At 35.8% G+C, this 18,234-nt stretch overlaps 1 protein-coding gene and 1 long non-coding RNA gene across 2 annotated transcripts; one reads left to right on the top strand and one right to left on the bottom strand.

Moving 5' to 3' along the window:
- Nucleotides 1–8,861: 8,861 nt before the first annotated feature.
- Nucleotides 8,862–12,787, bottom strand: LOC107901814 (probable hexosyltransferase MUCI70). The gene is made up of 10 exons (XM_016827968.2): nucleotides 12,513–12,787; nucleotides 12,176–12,428; nucleotides 11,541–11,813; nucleotides 11,231–11,444; nucleotides 10,983–11,092; nucleotides 10,692–10,891; nucleotides 10,406–10,509; nucleotides 10,093–10,280; nucleotides 9,802–10,001; nucleotides 8,862–9,405 (listed from the first exon to the last, which is right to left on the bottom strand). Exons 1-10 carry the CDS (start codon nucleotides 12,516–12,518, stop codon nucleotides 9,178–9,180), a joined length of 1,776 nt encoding a protein of 591 aa, XP_016683457.2. The 5' UTR covers nucleotides 12,519–12,787; the 3' UTR covers nucleotides 8,862–9,177.
- Nucleotides 12,788–15,103: 2,316 nt separating this feature from the next.
- LOC107901813 (uncharacterized) lies at nucleotides 15,104–16,620 on the top strand. Its single transcript, XR_001685456.2, has 2 exons — nucleotides 15,104–15,399; nucleotides 16,308–16,620. It is a non-coding gene; the product is annotated as an uncharacterized lncRNA (long non-coding RNA).
- Nucleotides 16,621–18,234: the final 1,614 nt, after the last annotated feature.

An 18,234-nucleotide genomic window follows, 5' to 3' on the forward strand; every position in this document is an offset into this window, starting at 1 on the left:
CCAATGTTACAAAAATTTTCTCCTATTCTCTACTGCTTGCGCTGTTTTTGTCTCTGCTTTGTGTGTTTGGTTTTCATTTCGCAGGTGCAAGTGGGGTGAGAACTGATGTGACTGTGACGGTGGCAAGTGGGCATGGTTGCAGGCGGCGGCAGACGCAAGTGGGTAGATGCGGCGCCTAGGGTTTCAGTTTCTGAAACCCTAGGCAGATCTTTTTTTTTAGGGGAAATTGGGCCTTGGGTAGTTGGGCCGGTGTATTTTTGTTTGGATTATGGGTTGTAATTGGGCTTGGGTTTAATTGTTTTTGTTTGGGTTAATTGGGCCCGGGCAAATGGGCTTGTACAGCTACCCCTCTTTACTCGTTATCGTGTAACGAGAACAGAGCAAAGATGAAGAAAAACCAATTTGCCCGGTCTCGCCTAGTCTTGATTTTTTGGTGCCTTTCTTCTTCAAGTAGCTTCACTCCAGTCCACTGTGTCTTGTTGCGTTGATCCACTCCACTGCAACTTCAAAAAGAAATATAACTTGTGGCTTCAATCCACTCTGCTGCGACTTCAGGGGGATGAGATTTGCGGTAAGATTCGTTATTGTTGATCTACTCCACTACTACTTAGGGGGACAGAATCTACAATCTTTGACCTACTCCACTACTGCTTAGGGTGATAGGACTAATGGCTTAAATCTGCTTCTCCACTGTATTGGGAAGATAAGATTCACCATCTTTGATCTGCTCCACTACAACCGAGGGAGGCAAGGCTTGTGTCTTCGATCTGCTTCGTTGTCAATGAAGGAAGGCAAGATCTATTGTCTTCAACCAGCTCCATCACAACCGAGAGAGGCAAGGTTTGTGTCTTCGATCTGCTTCACTGTCAGTACAAGAAGGCAAGATCTACTATCTTCAGTCTGCTCCACTGTCAATGCAGGAAGGGAAGATCTATTGTCTTCAACCAGCTCTGCTACAACCGAGAGAGGCAAGGTTTGTGTCTTCGATCTGCTTCGCTGTTAATGCAGGAAGGCAAGATCTGTTGTCTTCAACTAGCTCCATCACAACCGAGAGAGGCAAGGTTTGTATCTTCGACCTGCTTCGCTGTCAATGCAGGACGGCAAGATCTGTTGTCTTCAACTAGCTCCATCACAACCGAGAGAGGCAAGGTTTGTATCTTCGACCTACTTCGCTGTCAATGCAGGAAGGCAAGATCTTTTGTCTTCAACCAGCTCCATCACAACCGAGAGAGGCAAGGTTTGTGTCTTCGACCTGCTTCGCTGTCAATACAGGAAGGCAAGATCTTTTGTCTTCAACCAGCTCCATCACAACCGAGAGAGGCAAGGTTTGTGTCTTCGATCTGCTTCGCTGTCAATGCAGGAAGGCAAGATCTGTTGTCTTCAACCAGCTCCTTCACAACCGAGAGAGGCAAGGTTTGTGTCTTCGACCTGCTTCGCTGTCAATGTAGGAAGGTAAAATCTGTTGTCTTCAACCAGCTCCATCACAACCGAGAGAGGCAAGGTTTGTGTCTTCGACCTGCTTCACTGTCAATACAGGAAGGCAAGATCTTTTGTCTTCAACCAGCTCCATCACAACCGAGAGAGGCAAGGTTTGTGTCTTCGATCTGCTTCGCTGTCAATGCAGGAAGGCAAGATCTTTTGTCTTCAACCAGCTCCATCACAACCGAGAGAGGCAAGGTTTGTGTCTTCGATCTGCTTCGCTGTCAATGCAGGAAGGCAAGATCTTTTGTCTTCACTGATCTGTTCTCTAGGGAACATGACCTGTATGTTCTATTTTATGAACTTATTTATGCCTAGTGATTAGGATGACATGATCAGAATGAATCAAATGCTCCTAACTAGATGTGTATGAATGCAAAATGTCATGAAAATGATTCATTAATGCTTAGGTTATCATCACGCAAAAGTATATTAAGGCTTTATCACTGACGTGCTACAACGCCTTCTTGCTCGACAGGCGTATCCAAAGAAACACTTAATTTGATTGCCCCCAGTGTGAACGTCAAAGTTCAATCCACTGGATGCAAAATTTGAACCATCTTTCTCCTGCTGTAACCCAAGGGTAGAAAGATATGACTTTTCTCAATCTTCTCCTATCGTAATTCAATGATACAAAATGTGAAGCTCTTTGGTCCTTTACCCTATTCCCAAGGTGTCATACCAAATGCTCATGCACAATTGCAAAATTTTATTCTCCAAGAAAACCTTTACTTATCACTCGGTGATCATTACTTGTTTGTTCATTGAAGCTTTGTCACCAACACGGTATCTTGTCATTTTGCTTAATCAATGTTTGGACAACAAAATCTGAAAGGATAGTCTTTAACTTAGACCCTTCCTTCTTAGATATTTCGCCCTTTAAACTTGGTGTTTTCTAAACAATAGTCCTGTTTCAGGTTCCTATATTATTTAGAAACTTCTAGAGTAATATGCAAAACTTCCATTGTGAAAGTGTTATTAGTCCATTAATCATTATTCTAATGCAACATGCTTGCAAAGAGAACATAACGATAGATAAAATAGAATTGATTTGAGAGCATAGCTCGAAATGAATGAATTATCAAGGGTAGCAAGAATAAAAGAGGAATTGATTGGAACACGTATCTTGAAAAAGAATGAAGTATTCCAAGAACAACAACAAATTCAATATATAAATAGTATGAAGGTTAGGTGCCCTAGATATCGCAGCTTGAACTTCTCTATACAAACTTTCTGAAGACTTTCCTGAGTTTGACATGTGTTTAGGAGATCTACATGACTCTGTCGATGCCCCAAGACGTTGCCTTACCCTTTCAGGTATAGCAAGATCACCACATGCCCCGATCTGATCACTTCATGCCCCATTCTGATCAATATTTGAGCCGCCCTTCGGGTTTTCAACTCAAATCCCCTTTGGCCTAATGTGCCCTTTGCGGGTTTTCCCCTTAGCCTCTCCATTTTTACTTTTTCATTTTTTTCATTTTTTATTTTTTTCATCATTTTTTTTGTTTGACTCAAAGTACCCTTTGCAGGTTCTCACCTTGGTCCTTCCTTCGTCTTTAAACGAAGTATTTCTCAATTGGATCCGAGTTTATAGGATTGGCAATCTCACTCAGGATCAGTGCTCCTCTGAAAATGGTCTTCTTTACAATATAGAGACATTCCTGGTTTGACATTCATTTCCCTTTAGAATCCTTTCATTAAGGAAGAATCTTTTTCAACATCCAGCCCTCTCGTGGAATTCTCTGAGACGAGCCTGTTTATTATGGGCTTATATTATTTATTTATGATACATCCGACCCTGATGAATAGCTTCTAACCCTTTTCCTAAGGTCAACTGATCACATCGCGATAGGATCCCTCCAACAAGCAATGAGGGGATTTTAATAGGTAAAACTACCTCAATCCTGTAAACCAAAAAGAGAGGTGTTTCCCCAGTACAGATGTTCGACAAACAATGAGGGTATATGGTAATTTCTCATGCTAGTCCTTGTTTCTGAATGTGGTGACAAAATGTGGTGTCTGCTTCTGAATTGATTTCAGACCTCAGTTATCGTGCTATCATTTAAGTTCAATGCATTTTCAAATACCATCCTCTCTGAAATTCTGTATCGGTATAGGATGACCTTGATTCATGAAGTATCCTCTCAAAAAAATGAAGCAATGCCCATTAGAAGTCTTCGATAATGGTGATGTCCATGCCCCATTTTACTCAAAATTTGAGTCACCCTTTTTCGGGTTTTCAACTCAGATCCACCTTTGGTCAAAGCGCCCTTTGCGGGTTTTCGCCTTGACCTCTCCTTTTTCCTTTTCTTTTTTTTTCTTTTTTCTTCTTTCTTTTTCTCCTATTTTTGACTTTGATTTTTTTATTTTTTTTTGAGTCTGAACTCATGAGATTAGGCAAGTCCTGGTCATGTTTTTCGACCAGAATCAATATTATTCTATAAGATCTTCCACTTTCATCTTGTATGTGAAAAACCTTCTTTGGTACCAGATTTCTTTCATAGAGCTCTTTTGGGACGCAACTACGACAGAAAACTTTGGATCTTCCTCTTTAATCCGAACAAAATCCAACAAAATTTTGAAGGGATGGAAACTCGACTTCAAATGGGCAAAACTATACCGACTCAACGAGAGAGGCATTGCTCCGGCAAAGAATTGCATCGTTCGTACTGTAAATTTCTGATATCGTGCTGTTGTGCAGGTTTTATTATAAGAATCGAGGCATACCCTGGTATGATCATACAAAGACATCTTTGAACTCTAGAGGTAACTCAACAAGGTTTTGCTTCGTCTCCGTGGTCAGGTCAATTCTAGTCTTCACCAAGCTCACAATTTCTAATGATTCCTTAAGAGGTAGGATCAGTTTATCCTCTTGTTCTACCATCCTCAACAAGTTTGGAGATAACCTATGATCTATGTCATCTTCAAAGTCGTGAGATCCCTCTAAACACATGTCTTGCTCAAAAGGAGATTCTAAGTCTGTAGTAGTGTCATTCATGTCGTTGATATTTAGGGACCTATTGTAGGTGCAAGAATGTATGAATTTAAGAATAATTATCTGCACAGTATGATTATGAATGAAAGAATGATTTGGATGAAAGAATAAAAGAATAAACATAATCATTCAAGAAATGAATGAATATTGGTTCAAAAAGATCGCAAGGATGCATTCCATTAAAATAATGACGTTTAGACATGAGCCTATTTCACAAAAGAGTTCTTGTTGCCTCTAGGCTGAAAGCAACAAGTGTTTTGAATATTACTCTGAGTAAGCTCTAAATACTACAGAGGTTTCTTTAGAACACTCCCAAGTTTATAAGGACGAACATCTAATAAGATCTCTTCTCCAGTTGCTTGTGCATTGCATTCACTCCACTCGTCAATTATGATTGGGTAATGGATTTTTCGCAGTGGAGGAATCATCAAATTTAACGCCGCCCATACTGATAAGCCTTTCAATCAGTTTTTTAAAGGCAATGCAGTTTTCTATGGAATGCCCCGTATTTCCTGCATGATACTCGCATTGTGCATTCGCATCGTGCCATTTGGGGTACAGAGGCTGTGGAGGTTTCGTGTAGAAAGGGGCGACAATACGCGCGTTGAATAAGCTTTGATACAGCTCCTTATACGACATCGAAATTGGCTTGAACTGGAGGTTCTCAGTGCCTTGCTTCACATACGATTCTTGTCTTGATGAACCTTGTTGACTAGCGACCCCTTTACCTAGATGACTTACTGACCTTGAGTAACCTGTGTTGTTCACCTCATTTTCTCTTTTCCTTGGGGTTGACCTCTTATCACTCTCTTCCGCTTCAATTTTTCCGGCTCTTATAGCATTTTCAATCATTTCACCATTCATAACTATGTTAGAAAAGCTTTTTGTTGCGCTCCCTAACATATGCGTAATGAACGGGGCCTTCAGCGTATTGATGAAAAGCATTGTTGTCTCTTTTTCCAGGAATAGTGGCTGAACTTGTATGGCAATCTCCCTCCACCTTTGTGCGTATTGCCTAAAACTTTCATTAGCCTTTTTCTCCATATTTTGCAGGGTAATTTTGTCAGGGACCATATCAGCTACATGACTGTATTGTTTCATAAAGGCTTGTGCTAAATCCCTCCAAGAACTAATCTGGGTACGCGTCAATTGATTGTACCACTTAGACGCTGCCCCTGTGAGGCTATCTTGAAAGCAGTGTATTAATAATTGATCATTATTAATATACCCCGTCATTCTCCTGCAGAACATAGTGATATGGGATTTTGGGCAACTGGTCCCATTATATTTCTCGAATTCTGGCATCTTAAATTTGTAAGGAAGCACCAAATCCGGAACTAAGCTCATATCTTTCGCATCTATTCCATGATAGCTGTCGATACTTTCTATCACCCTAAACTTCTCTTCAATCCATTTCCATTTTTCCTCGAACTGCTTTGGTAATTCTTCCTTCACCTTGCCTTTCTCAGCTACTTCATCGAAATCCGGGACAACAAAATTAACCAGATTATCGCTAGGACTAGAACCAGATCCGACCTGAAGGTTCTTCGGAATTGAAGCATCACCTTGAAAATGCTGAGGCCTAATCGAAACAGAAGGTCTTCGTGGATGTGGTTCAGTCTGAACTTGCGCATGCAGAGGCGTGAAACCTGGAGGAAAAAGTAGTTCATCATTGTTTTCTTCTTCATCGCAAATCACAAGACCTTTCCCTTTATCCACTCCCTTGGTTATTAATTGCATCAATTTAGTCATTAAGTCATCTTGAGACTCCTTCATCTTTTGTACCATGTCTTTCTGGATCTTTTCCATATGTTCTTTCATTTGCACCTGTAGCTGTTCTTGCATTTCTTTCTGCATTTGCTCCAGTTTCTCTAATCTTTGATCCATTTCTTTAGTTCCTATTCCGGTAGTGCAAGGGTGTTGGTTTGGTAGGTTGGTTTCCAGGTTAGCTGAAATAAATTTACTCGTTTAGACTCTTTCAATGGATTTTAATGCATGCAATACAATGTAATGCAAATGCATGAAATGAATGCCTAAAGGGACGTTGATTCTGATTCAATTACATTTAGGAAACTTTTCTAGAAAGCAAATTCCCTTACATAAAACGGATACATGTACGACCTCACCCTCATATTCTAAGAAACAACATCGGTCTTTTTCTTCATCTGCATGTTTGAAGTAATCTTGCCAATAGATGCCATTGCTAGCTCATTTTCTTGATCTTGGTCGCGATCCATCATCTGCCCATCTTCATAAGGCTCGTCAGCTTGTCGAAGGCTTTTGGACAATCGTCTCGAACCCTTAGGCCACGAAGTAAAGATCACGAACTCTTTCATCGCCCTTCTTGTGTTTTTCAGAATATATTCGGGAAGTCGTATTGTTTTCTACTTTATCAAGGAATTCGTATTCCATGACAAGCTTTCTAATTTAGTAATCGGACTTGAATCAATATCTCTTTCCTAAGATTCCAAATGCAATGTAATGCAATCATAATCGAAACACAACAAGAGGGGTTAGAACAAAACATAAGCAAGCACGGAAAACAAAAAGTACCTAATCAGGTAAATACTAGGGATTTGAGGTGGCTCTACCTAGAGTGGGCTCCTAAGGTTCACTACATGAGGTTTGGCTCTAAAGATAAGGTACCCGAACCAGTAGATTCCTCGATCTTCACCCATTATAGGCTTATACAGACTGAGTTCGGTTCAGGGGAATACATTTCCCTATGGCTGCACGGAGATGAAAATCTCACGAAGACATAGGTACGGATGTATCCCGAAAGCGATCCACTATCCTGCACGGAGGTGAAAACCTCACGAAGGAAATAGCTTCTCACTCCCACTTAAAAGGTGTGACCAACGGTCATGCAATGCAATGTGCATAAAGATATAAAAATTTAAAATACAAAACATGATGAAAACTATAACTCAAAATAAATGAAATGCAATGAGAGGATCGTATATTCAAATCACATTTTCAACTTTCGACAAAAAGACAAGAAATAATCAACTCGTGGCTTGACTCTCTTATTTTATGTTCCCAGTGGAGTCGCCAAGCTGTTGACACCATTTTCCATCAAAAAAATGGTGTCAACAACTCTTATAAGCACAAACTAAGTATCATCCATTTTTATGACCAATAAGGAAAGTTCATTTACTTTTTCCATCTAGTCTTTAATCAAATAACAACTTTTGTGGAAATTTAATTCTCCTAAACATTGTTCGTAAAACACAGCTCTACTCTTTTCAAATACATTTTTTAAGCATTATCACAAGTTTACAATTAAAAAAAAAATTTAATTAGGGTTTCTCTTTCATTCCTTTATGCTATGAGTAATCAAATTATTGAAGCTATTATTTCTTGACTATGATACCTTGAAATTTTTTTCCTTTTCTATTGCATTTGAATTAAATTATATTTCGTCTTTCGTTAGATTCTTATCATATTAGTTTTTTTTCTTAAATTCTATTTTGTTTCGATTGAAAATTTGAATTTGAGTTTCAATTATTATGGCAAGAATGAAGTAGACAAATTAGTTGAGATTCAATCTAATAGATATTAGAAAAGTATAAAAATATGAATTTATTGTATCCAAAGACATTTTAAGGATTTTAAATTCATTACTAAACAAGCTTCTAACAAATTCATGGATTTTAGAAAGGATAATGAATGTTATAGTTTTAAACTGTTTACTACTCAATTTACACCATTTTTGAAATCCAAATCCAAATTTTGAAACACTAGTTCTCAAACGTTACCTTATAAAATTTTCTTTTGATAGTTTTAATCGTTAATTTCAAAAAACATTTTATTTTTAATTACTTGTTCTATGTATAAATTTTATTTTTGTTGGTTCGGTACTCACTAAATCTATTTATATGAATCTTGAATAAGATATTTTTTATCAGATCAAAATAATAACAACTTTTAAAATGAAATATTATTTTTGAACAGTGAATGAGTCAGTAAACTCAAATAGATTCACATTGAATCTAAGTGAAATCCGACGCAATCCATAGACACATCTAAATGAAAGATTTCGGTAAAAACATAAAAGAAAAAATGAATTCAATGAGTTCATTTGGGTACAATTCATGATTAAATTGACTCAATTAGATGCCGTCTTCAATGAAAAACTTATTTAGCATTTTAAGTTTTTTTTTTAAATGAAATATTATTTTTGGAAAGTAAATGAGTCATTAAACTTAATCTGATTCGCATTAAATCCAAGTTATATCGGACTCAATCCATGTACACGAAAGATTTTGGCAGGATAAAAAAATCTAGCTGAAGAGGGCATAAATATATAATACGAATGCAACACAAATACAAAAGAGAATCCAAATACAAAAATGGTAAAGAAAGTGAAAACTAGAACAAGGGGGAGATGAATACCTATGTGAATTCTCATTGATTTTTGCTAAAATTTTAGTCCCAATACAATGAAACGGCAAAATGGCTGACCATTTTTATATAATATATAAAACTATGTTTAATATGTATATATACAACAAAAAATGGATCAAAATAGACAATTGCCAAAAGTTAGATAGCAGCCAAAAAGGTGAAAGAAATTGGACTGACTGTAGTTTTTATGGAACAAAACTTACAACACTGTTTGCATCGTCTTGGAAGATCTGAGATGAACATTTCTGAAAGTCGAAGAGGCGAAAAGTAGGGCAATTGGACTCAACAACACTTTAACTCGAAATAATTTCCTTGCTGACTTTGCGTTGACGCCTAGAACCGGACCTCCTATCTCTTCCACGTCTTGGTAAGACGTCCCGGAATGGAGCTTTTAGAATAATATTTTCACCTGAAGTTTCAACTGCGAATTTCCCAGGTGGTATGTTGGCCGAACGTAGCGGTTGAGGTGGAGGGTAAACAGCCGGTGGAGCCATATGCGCTAGAACATCCTTATGGTATTTCTGCAAGTAACAAATAATGCAATAAGAAAAGTAGGTTTGCTTGAAGATTTTGCTCAATTGGAAATTTGGTGAAAAGATTCCGGGTTCTAGTAAATCTGAACACAGTATGCAGAAGAACAGAAACAAGTCCAAAACATGGTCTTATCAATAGTGAGGTAAGACTAGGAAAAACTAGAAGGTTTGGAGAGTCAACAAGCACCCGAAATTTCGGATATTTAATAAGGATTCAATTTATGGCAGTAATTATGCATCAAGAAGATAACAACAAACAAATAAATTTTGGTTCAATAGACACTTATCCTTGGTTATTATTGGAAGTTCAGAAAACAAAAATGAATTCATTTGTTAAATTTCCAGCATTAAATCACTTAACCATATTACTGAAAAGATGAATACCTGAACGACAAAGTTACGCCTTTCACAGTCCAAGAACATATTCAAAGTCCAATTTGTCTTCGCCGCAATCTTATCCCTCGCTGTCGAAAAACTAATTTGGTCTCTTGAAGTAAAAAGGTCGACTTCATTGAACCAAAGACAAGTAAAGAGGTTGCTAATAGGAACATGTTCCCTTATTATTACACATCCTTCAGGAACATCTGTAGAGCCAGTCATTAAAGCAGACATTCATTAAAGCTAAATGAAACACAATCAAACACGATAAATACAAGCAAGTATCTCACACCGTACCACTTGTTATAGGAAGTTTAGCTTCAGAATATGGTGTCAAACCCTCCTTTTTATAAAAATTGACCTGAAAATCGATGGAGGCATTATCGTATTTGCCTGCAGCCTTATTTGCCTCGGCTTCATCAAAAACATCAAAGCGTTTATAATGCCTAGAGATTGCCAATGTAGCATTTTTTCTCCACAAGAACCTGTAAGGAACACTTAAAACAGTTAGTATTAACAAACATCAGGCCCAAACTTCGATCATCGCAGCATTTGTGAGAGTAATCACGAAATGTAACTCCAACAGAACCTGGATAGAATTCTGAAGTACCTCTCAAGAATTTGAAAAGGATCAACAATGAGCTCGAGTTTTCCATCAATCCATAAAGAAAAACGAGCATTTGGAAATAGCCTGTGTGTTAGAAGCTTTGGGATCTGTTACAAGCATAACACGAGTCAAAAGGTATCAAGTTGATGCAATATCTCAATTTCCTTTGTCTGTTACTCATGGAAGGAATCAAGTAATGAGGATAATATTCATTGTAATCTACTAAAATCTTGGTTTCTCTAATTCTAATCTAAACTCGAATGACATTGTGTGTATTTTGAACATTTACCTTTCCGTTGCGCCTTCCATCAGTGTAAGGAAGATTATGGGCAACAACAATTCTCCATACTCCGATCTTCTTGCTCGCATCCAAGCCACCATTCAGTTTCAAATCAGCCTCTGTTTCTTCATCGACAAACATGTAGAAGCAGATAGTTTGCTTGGAATATTCACTAATATTCTTTGGCTGTTGTATTATATCGAAAGCTCCTGAAAACGAATCAGGTTATTCAATAAAAATCCATTTGACCCTGACATAGAAACTGAACAATAAGATAACATATAGTACAGTTTCAGTTACCAAATATCGCTGATGCAACAACCACTCCATGACATTGCTCCATCTCGAGAAGATCATCATCATTGATGTCGAATCCTGTCCCATGGCCAGGTTTGCTTCCTTTGACAAATCTGGAAAATGTACAATACACATGGATCAAAAGTACTAAATCAGCAAACTAGCAATATGATTCAAAAGATAAAAGAATACCAAACTATATTCACTTTTAAACCCTAAAAAAAAAAGAAAGAAAAAAGAGTAAACCATACCCACAACGCACATTCATTGACTCTCTTATGTCATATGAATCATCCCGTTGCTTCAAAGTAGGATACCCACCAAAGTCTGAACCTCCAAATTCCTTGTCTTTATTTAAGTTTTCCTCATAAATATACGTTAAATTCTTAAGAATCGGAGAAAATGATGGGACTTTAGGCATCAAAGCAATAGCTTCTTCCACAGGAAGGTAACATACAGGACAAGCTGAATCATCATAAACAAGCGAGAAAACTCAAAAAAACTAATCTCAATAAGAGGGCATGAAACTAGCAATGTCAAAATACTAAATCAAAAACTTACGACGTGGTCCTGTTCTTTTTTTGTCTGCTGGTGGAGGGGGTAAACTGAAAGTGTGGCATGGATGCCCCGGAGGAAGAGTGTAGCCGAGAAAATATGAAGGAGGAGGAGGAGGCATTACTCTAACTTCAGTTCCTTCAACACTGTCACTGGCAACTAAAGATGTCCAATTGTCTATTTTGACACTTTGCACTTCATATATCAGGGGAAATCCGGAATTATTAATCGGTAAGCTACCATTCACCTTACGAACATTGTCACTATCCTGGTATTCACCTGTAAACACCCCCATAATCCCTTTGAATTAGCAGCTACAAGTCCAAAACTCAAAAGAGCCCTTAAGTAAGATCTAACATTCATCCAAGTTTGGAAAGAAAGAAAAAGTCATTCAATTGAACATCATATCCCTCAACAAAAAGTGGGCAGACACTAAATTCTCAGCTCAATTTAGTTCAGTGAGCAAACATCTAGATGCCTAATTCTTAATTCAAACACGCTAAACCAAACTTGACAAATAAAATCCAAGTCCAACCACAAGGTCAATACAGTATGTATTCAAACTATCAGAGCTTGATTTTTAAAATTCACTAACAACAATCCAATAATGAAGAGAAATAAAGGGGGGGAAATGAACCAACCTTTGCCAACATACACGACCCAAACAAAAACAGCAGCAGAGATTACAGAAAGGAGCAACATTCCAACCTTTTTACGCCCAGCAAGCTTACAGATCCAATGAACCAATGTCTCCTTTTCCTTGAAAACTTTAGAAGGCTTACTTCTTGTTGCTAAAGGCACTTGAATTGGCAACAAAACAGTGTTTTGAAGCTGTTTATCCAAAGAACCATAACTCCCAGAACGAATCCCCAATGACCCTCCAGTCATTGTCTCCTTTATCAACAACAACCCCAATTCACTTCTCTCATCAATCTTTACATAAATCAAGCCAAAATAAACAAACAAAAAAAGCTATACCTTCATTACTTAGAAAACAATTATACAACTCAAAAAAAGAAGAAGAAGAAGAAGCCGCCAACTCTTGGGGCGGCGCCACACAAATTGAAGTCAAATGCAGTTGGACGATCAAAAAGGAGAGTAAATCTGGGATTTCCAGTTTTTGATAGGTTGCCAAAGGTTTTCTGAAATCAAGGGAAGTGGGTTTTTGGATCAAATCTTACAACACAAATTTCGAGTTAATAATAATATCTTACTTATTACAGGCTTTTTTTTGATATAGCTGAAATGAGGAAATATCATAGTAATATTATAGATGACCCATTTTATGACATGAATGTGAGTAAATCCTAATCGGACGGTAGATGGAGTTTATAAAATTGTAATAAAATAAACCCTAATGTAGCGTAAAACTTGAGAGTGACATTTGTCAAAAGAATTTTAAAGATGTTAAATAATTGGTTTATATAATTTGGTTTGCCGGTTGGATTAAGAACATAAAGACAGCTCTTTGTTAACTAAAATTTTCTTTATTAACTGGAATTTTATGAATCAACTATTACATATGTGGATACTTTTGATATACATTATTATTATTATTATTATTATTCAAATATGCTTCAGCCATGCTTAGGGGTTTTTTATTTATTTATAAAAATAGCTAAATTATTATTTAAAGAATGCAATAATTGAGATTTAAATTCATGTATTGGCATTAATACAAACTACCGTCCCATGTGAAAATTGATGCTTATTTAATGAAATAATAATATTAATGACTTTGGATGGGGGAGTTTGAGTCCACTCCTATTTATTTATTATTACACATATTGGAAGTGAGACCACTGAATTTACATTCTTCTATTTCTTTAATCATGTTCATATTAATTCTAATAAAATCCATATGTCTAAATACCAACCCCAAATTCTTTACATTTACTAATAACATACCAAATCTTAATATAAAGATTAAAATATGTATATTCCTTTTTTGCTTATTAGACTATGATGATGTTGGAGTAGAGGTGATCATGGCCGAGCCTAGTCGGGTTCGAGTCTGGCCCAGACAAAATTTTAGGCCTGTTTTCTAGGCCCAAAATATGGGCCTAAAAATATGTTCAAACCCGGCTCGAGAAAAAATTGCTAAGCCCGAGCTCGGCCCAGCCCATATATATTTAATATGTACAAAATATATATATTTGATTAAAAATAAAAAATATATATTTAATATATAATTCGGGCGGGGCCAGGCCGAGTCCGAGCCAAAAAAGTTTTGCCCAAACCCATATTTCGGGCCTATATTTTTACCCGAACCCTCCCATTTTTCAGGCGGGCTGTCAGGCCTAGCCAAGTAGTCCAACCCATGATCACCTCTATGTTGGAATGCTTTTCTAAGGTGCCAAAACGCTAAATATATTGTATTACGAGTATTTTATTAAGATAGGCCCAGTTCTAACATTATTTATAGAAGTGGGCCACTTAAAACATTATTTACCAGAATGGGTAAAAAATATAAAATGCTTCCACGTAGGCGTGTTTTTTTTAGGTTTTTTTGGGATATTTGTATGTTAGGGTTTTAGGTTTTAGGAAAAAAATTAAGGTTTATGGTTTTTGGAAAAATAAACAATAAACCCTAATTTATTTTTTAAAAACCTTAAACCCTAATTTATTTTCCAAAGACCTTAAACCCTAACATACAAATATCCCAACAAACCCTAGAAAAAACACAGGCAAAAAAGCTCCCTCGAGGAAGCGCTTTTGCCCATGTCAGCAAAAGCGCTTCCTCAAGGGAGCTTTTTTCTGCAATTTTCCCTTAAAACGCGCCTACTTGGAAATGTTTTGTGTTTTTGACCCATTCCGGTAAATAATATTTTAAGTGGCCCATTTTCGTAAATAATATTGAAAATGGGCCTTTTTTAGTAAAATACTCTTGTACTACATTACCATACTATATAAATTTATTTGGATACCTAATAATTATACTATCTTTTAACTATAAAAATTGTATTTCTTTAAACGTATTTGGTCGATAAAATATAATTACATCGAAACTTTCTATGTCATCATTTTAATAGTACAAATTGTAATTACAAGTTACAATTACAAGTTACAATTACATAATTTATATTTTTAAAAATATTAATTATTATAAAAAATTATTAGTACAATTAAATTTTTCTAAATGAGTAAAAAAAATTAAAATAAAATCATATGTAATATGTTAGTCCAAGAAAGTAGTCGATAATACGATTACTAATAAAAATAAAAGAAAAATAAACATCATGTGTATTTTTTATCTGATTGCTCTAGTGTTCTATACTTATTGGGTTATTCCCTCTTTAACATTTAACATATACTCGTTTATCATTTGTTAGTCCTTGACTGAGTTCTTCATCATCTCAACTTGAATTTGTATCATGTTGGGGATTGACCCGTATATGTAACAAAGTAGTAAAAGTGAAGAAGAATGAACACAAATATTTTAAGTAGAAAACCCTCAAAGAGGGAAAAACCATGGGCAAAGGAAGTATCAACTTTTCACTAACGGTCTGTTTGATTGGTGTAAAATGTTTTCCAGAAAACATTTTCCGAAATTTCCGCTGTTTGTTTTATGGAAAATGAATTCCCATAGGAAAACATTTTACAAACACGGTAAAATCCAAAGCTATTTTTTGGAAATTGTCTTACCCATTTCTCTACCGTAAGACATTTTCCCTTTCTCATTTCTCTTCTAAGCAAATTTTCTTCCACATCCTCATCTCCGTTCATCACCTCCCCTCACCATCTCCGTCCGCCATCTCCGTCGACCGTCGACCTTACTTCAAATTTGAAGAAACCCTAAAAAATTGGCAGGCACAGTCAAAAAAAGAAAACCCAGAAGCAGTGGTTCTCTCTCTGTCATCAACAGGTATTTTTTCTGTTAATTTTCACTGATTTGATTGGTGGATCGGGTCTGGTTCTTGCTTTTTTCTTGCTAGATGGTAGCTTGTGCATTGTTGCATAACATCAAGCCTATTGATGAAATCCTTAAGGGATATATTAGGGTAATAAGAATGGCGAATTAGGAAATCTGGGCTCAATGTTAAAGTTTTACATTTCCTTAAGAATGGCGGCAAATCTTTGTAATGTTTAAGCACTTGACCATTTTCAATTTAGAGTTTAGAATTTTGTTCACGTTCTTAGTTCAGTTCATCTGTTTCTAAAAGAGAACTTGAAGACATGAGATGGGTGATTCAAACGTTCACCTGTGAACTCATTGAAAGTAATCTGAATGTAAGGATAGACAAAACTAAGCAATCCTTGGGAGTATTTTTCGATATAGCCTCAAATTGGTATGGGAAATACTGCTTGAAAACTGCCCAAACAAACATTTAAAGTGGCAAATATGAAGCCTAGGTGAGGAATCATGTCTGTAGGGATTTCTTATTGGTTGCTCATTACAGTTAGTCTGAAAGCAAGAGAGAAATATCAATTCCATTGACATGGTTACTGCTCTATTTCTTGCCAACTGGAATAGCCACCCTTTTAGAAAGAAAGAAAAAACTGATGAAATATTAATGCATATTGGATATTCATGAATATTGATTAACTATTGCAGATATAATGGTGCATAATGGTATTTGTTTCTGTAAATTACTAATTTGCTTCAATTTATTTCGGTGTTAAATTGTGTACTTGTTATTCGTCTGAAGGTGTCTTGATTCTTTCTCTATTTATGAAGTTTATTTAGAATAGCTTACTTGTCCAATGCCTCAAGGAACTTCAACTTTCTGATTTCAAAATAAAATAAATCTTTATTTTTTGATCTATATATAGTTATATGTTAGATTGGGATCCCTATACCAATATAAGTGCATGCAGACCCACCCTTCATTTTCTCCATTACTTTTTTTATGATGTGGATCGAGAGCTACGCCTAGGGGGATCTGCGGTGTGGCGGAGCTAAGCTACCCAAAGATTGTATTTATAGAGGAATGAATGGAGAAAATTTTGGTGTAGAGTAGTCCGTGAACCCTTAATATGCTTTGGGTAGTGTCGGGTTTTGAGATTATTGTAAATATCTACTATATTGATGTAAAATTAAAATAATTTTATACACTTTACAATTTATACTATTAATATTTTAGCATCCTGTTTTATGGTACATTAATATAGATAATCGTGTAAAATTTGAAGTAAATTAATATTATCTACTATATGGAAAAGAAAAATAACTTCAATCGTATATACCATACTTAAATATATCCAATCAAAAACTATATGCATTATATTGATGCTGTAAGATTTGCTAAAATAGAGCTATTTGTACATTATATTATATTTATTTGTTGGGTACATTTTATGTAGGTGGAGAGTTTATTTATTTGTTCTAACTAGAGTTTTTAAGTCATTATGTTTTAAATATTTTTCTATAATTAATTAAGATGTACAACCATTGATTTATTTTTTTGAGAAACATTAAAATCTGAAAAGAATATATCTTTCGGTATACTAACTAGCATAATTGAAAAGACTAGGACAAATTTTCATTAGTCCAATGTATATAAAAGAAATTTGATGAATGGAAACAAAATGAATGATTTCTTGACTCTTTGTAATGTGATGTATAGATATTGATAGTTTATACTCATTGCAATAAAATATAAAAATTTATTAATATATATTAATATATGTAAAAATAACTTTTCCGGAAAATATTATCAGGAAATCTGCCAAACAGCAGAAAATATTTTACACAGATTCAATCAAACACCAGAAAATATTTTCCAGTAAATCATTTTACAGAAAAGTAAAACATTTTCTAGAAATCATTTTACAGAAAAGTAAAACATTTTTCAGAAATCATTTTACTGGTAATCAAACGGACCTTAAATAAGTAAACAAACGATAGTACAATATGGAGAAAATAAACCTAAATGTACTAAACATGCATTACCCAAATTCCGAAAATAAAGTCCTAACTTGGGAACAAAATTCTCTCCATAATTACCACAAAACTCTCACCAAAACTCATACGCGATTACATCTTGTCCCCCTCAAAGAAAAGCCCTTTTTTGATTGGCATCTCTAACAGGGATACAATGGCCCCTTTAAATAGGCTTAGATTATAGTTCTACTCATATTAAAATATCTCTGGAATAATTAGAGTCTAATTGGATGAAACAGTCTTGCTTGAAGTCTAAAACGCGGCTGCCAAATAGGAGAACACATCGTGACATCGCAAGTCCCATTCGCTTCGTCACGACGTCATCCATCGCGTAGTCTCGACTAGCCGACACTCCTTATCTCGACGTCGGGCCTATTTTAACCCTACTGTGGTTGCTCCTCTATTCTCTTCTAATGTGCTTGCAACGTGTCTAATAAATGTGATACACACCCCACAAATCTCCACATTGGCTCATATTTAGCCATACATATCATAATCATAGCAACATGTATATTTTACATAATTCCACATATAGCATTATGCATGATATCTATATTTTTTAATCAAGCTACTGTTATATTAATTGATATTAAGTTTGCATGTTAAGCAGCCCGACTATGTTGATCTTATATTTGATTTGCATGTTAGGTGTGCCTACTGATAATACTGTTCATATGCCATATCACATGCATAGGGTTGGAATGATTATGAAAGTAGGAAGACTTCGCAGTTTTACTACAAAATTAAGTGGCTTGTCCACAACGATATGAGTGGCTTGTTCATAATGCTAACAAGTGGCTTGACCACAACAATATT

Source organism: Gossypium hirsutum, chromosome D06 (genome assembly GCF_007990345.1).
Source record: "Gossypium hirsutum isolate 1008001.06 chromosome D06, Gossypium_hirsutum_v2.1, whole genome shotgun sequence".
Taxonomy (NCBI): Eukaryota; Viridiplantae; Streptophyta; class Magnoliopsida; order Malvales; family Malvaceae; genus Gossypium; species Gossypium hirsutum.

Coding starts and splice junctions, on each gene's coding strand:
- LOC107901814 (XM_016827968.2), bottom strand. Junction 11,814..12,175: donor GGTCGTGTATGTTGGCAAAG/GTTGGTTCATTT, acceptor GGGTGTTTACAG/GTGAATACCAGGATAGTGAC. Junction 10,002..10,092: donor TAAACTTCCTATAACAAGTG/GTACGGTGTGAG, acceptor CTGGCTCTACAG/ATGTTCCTGAAGGATGTGTA.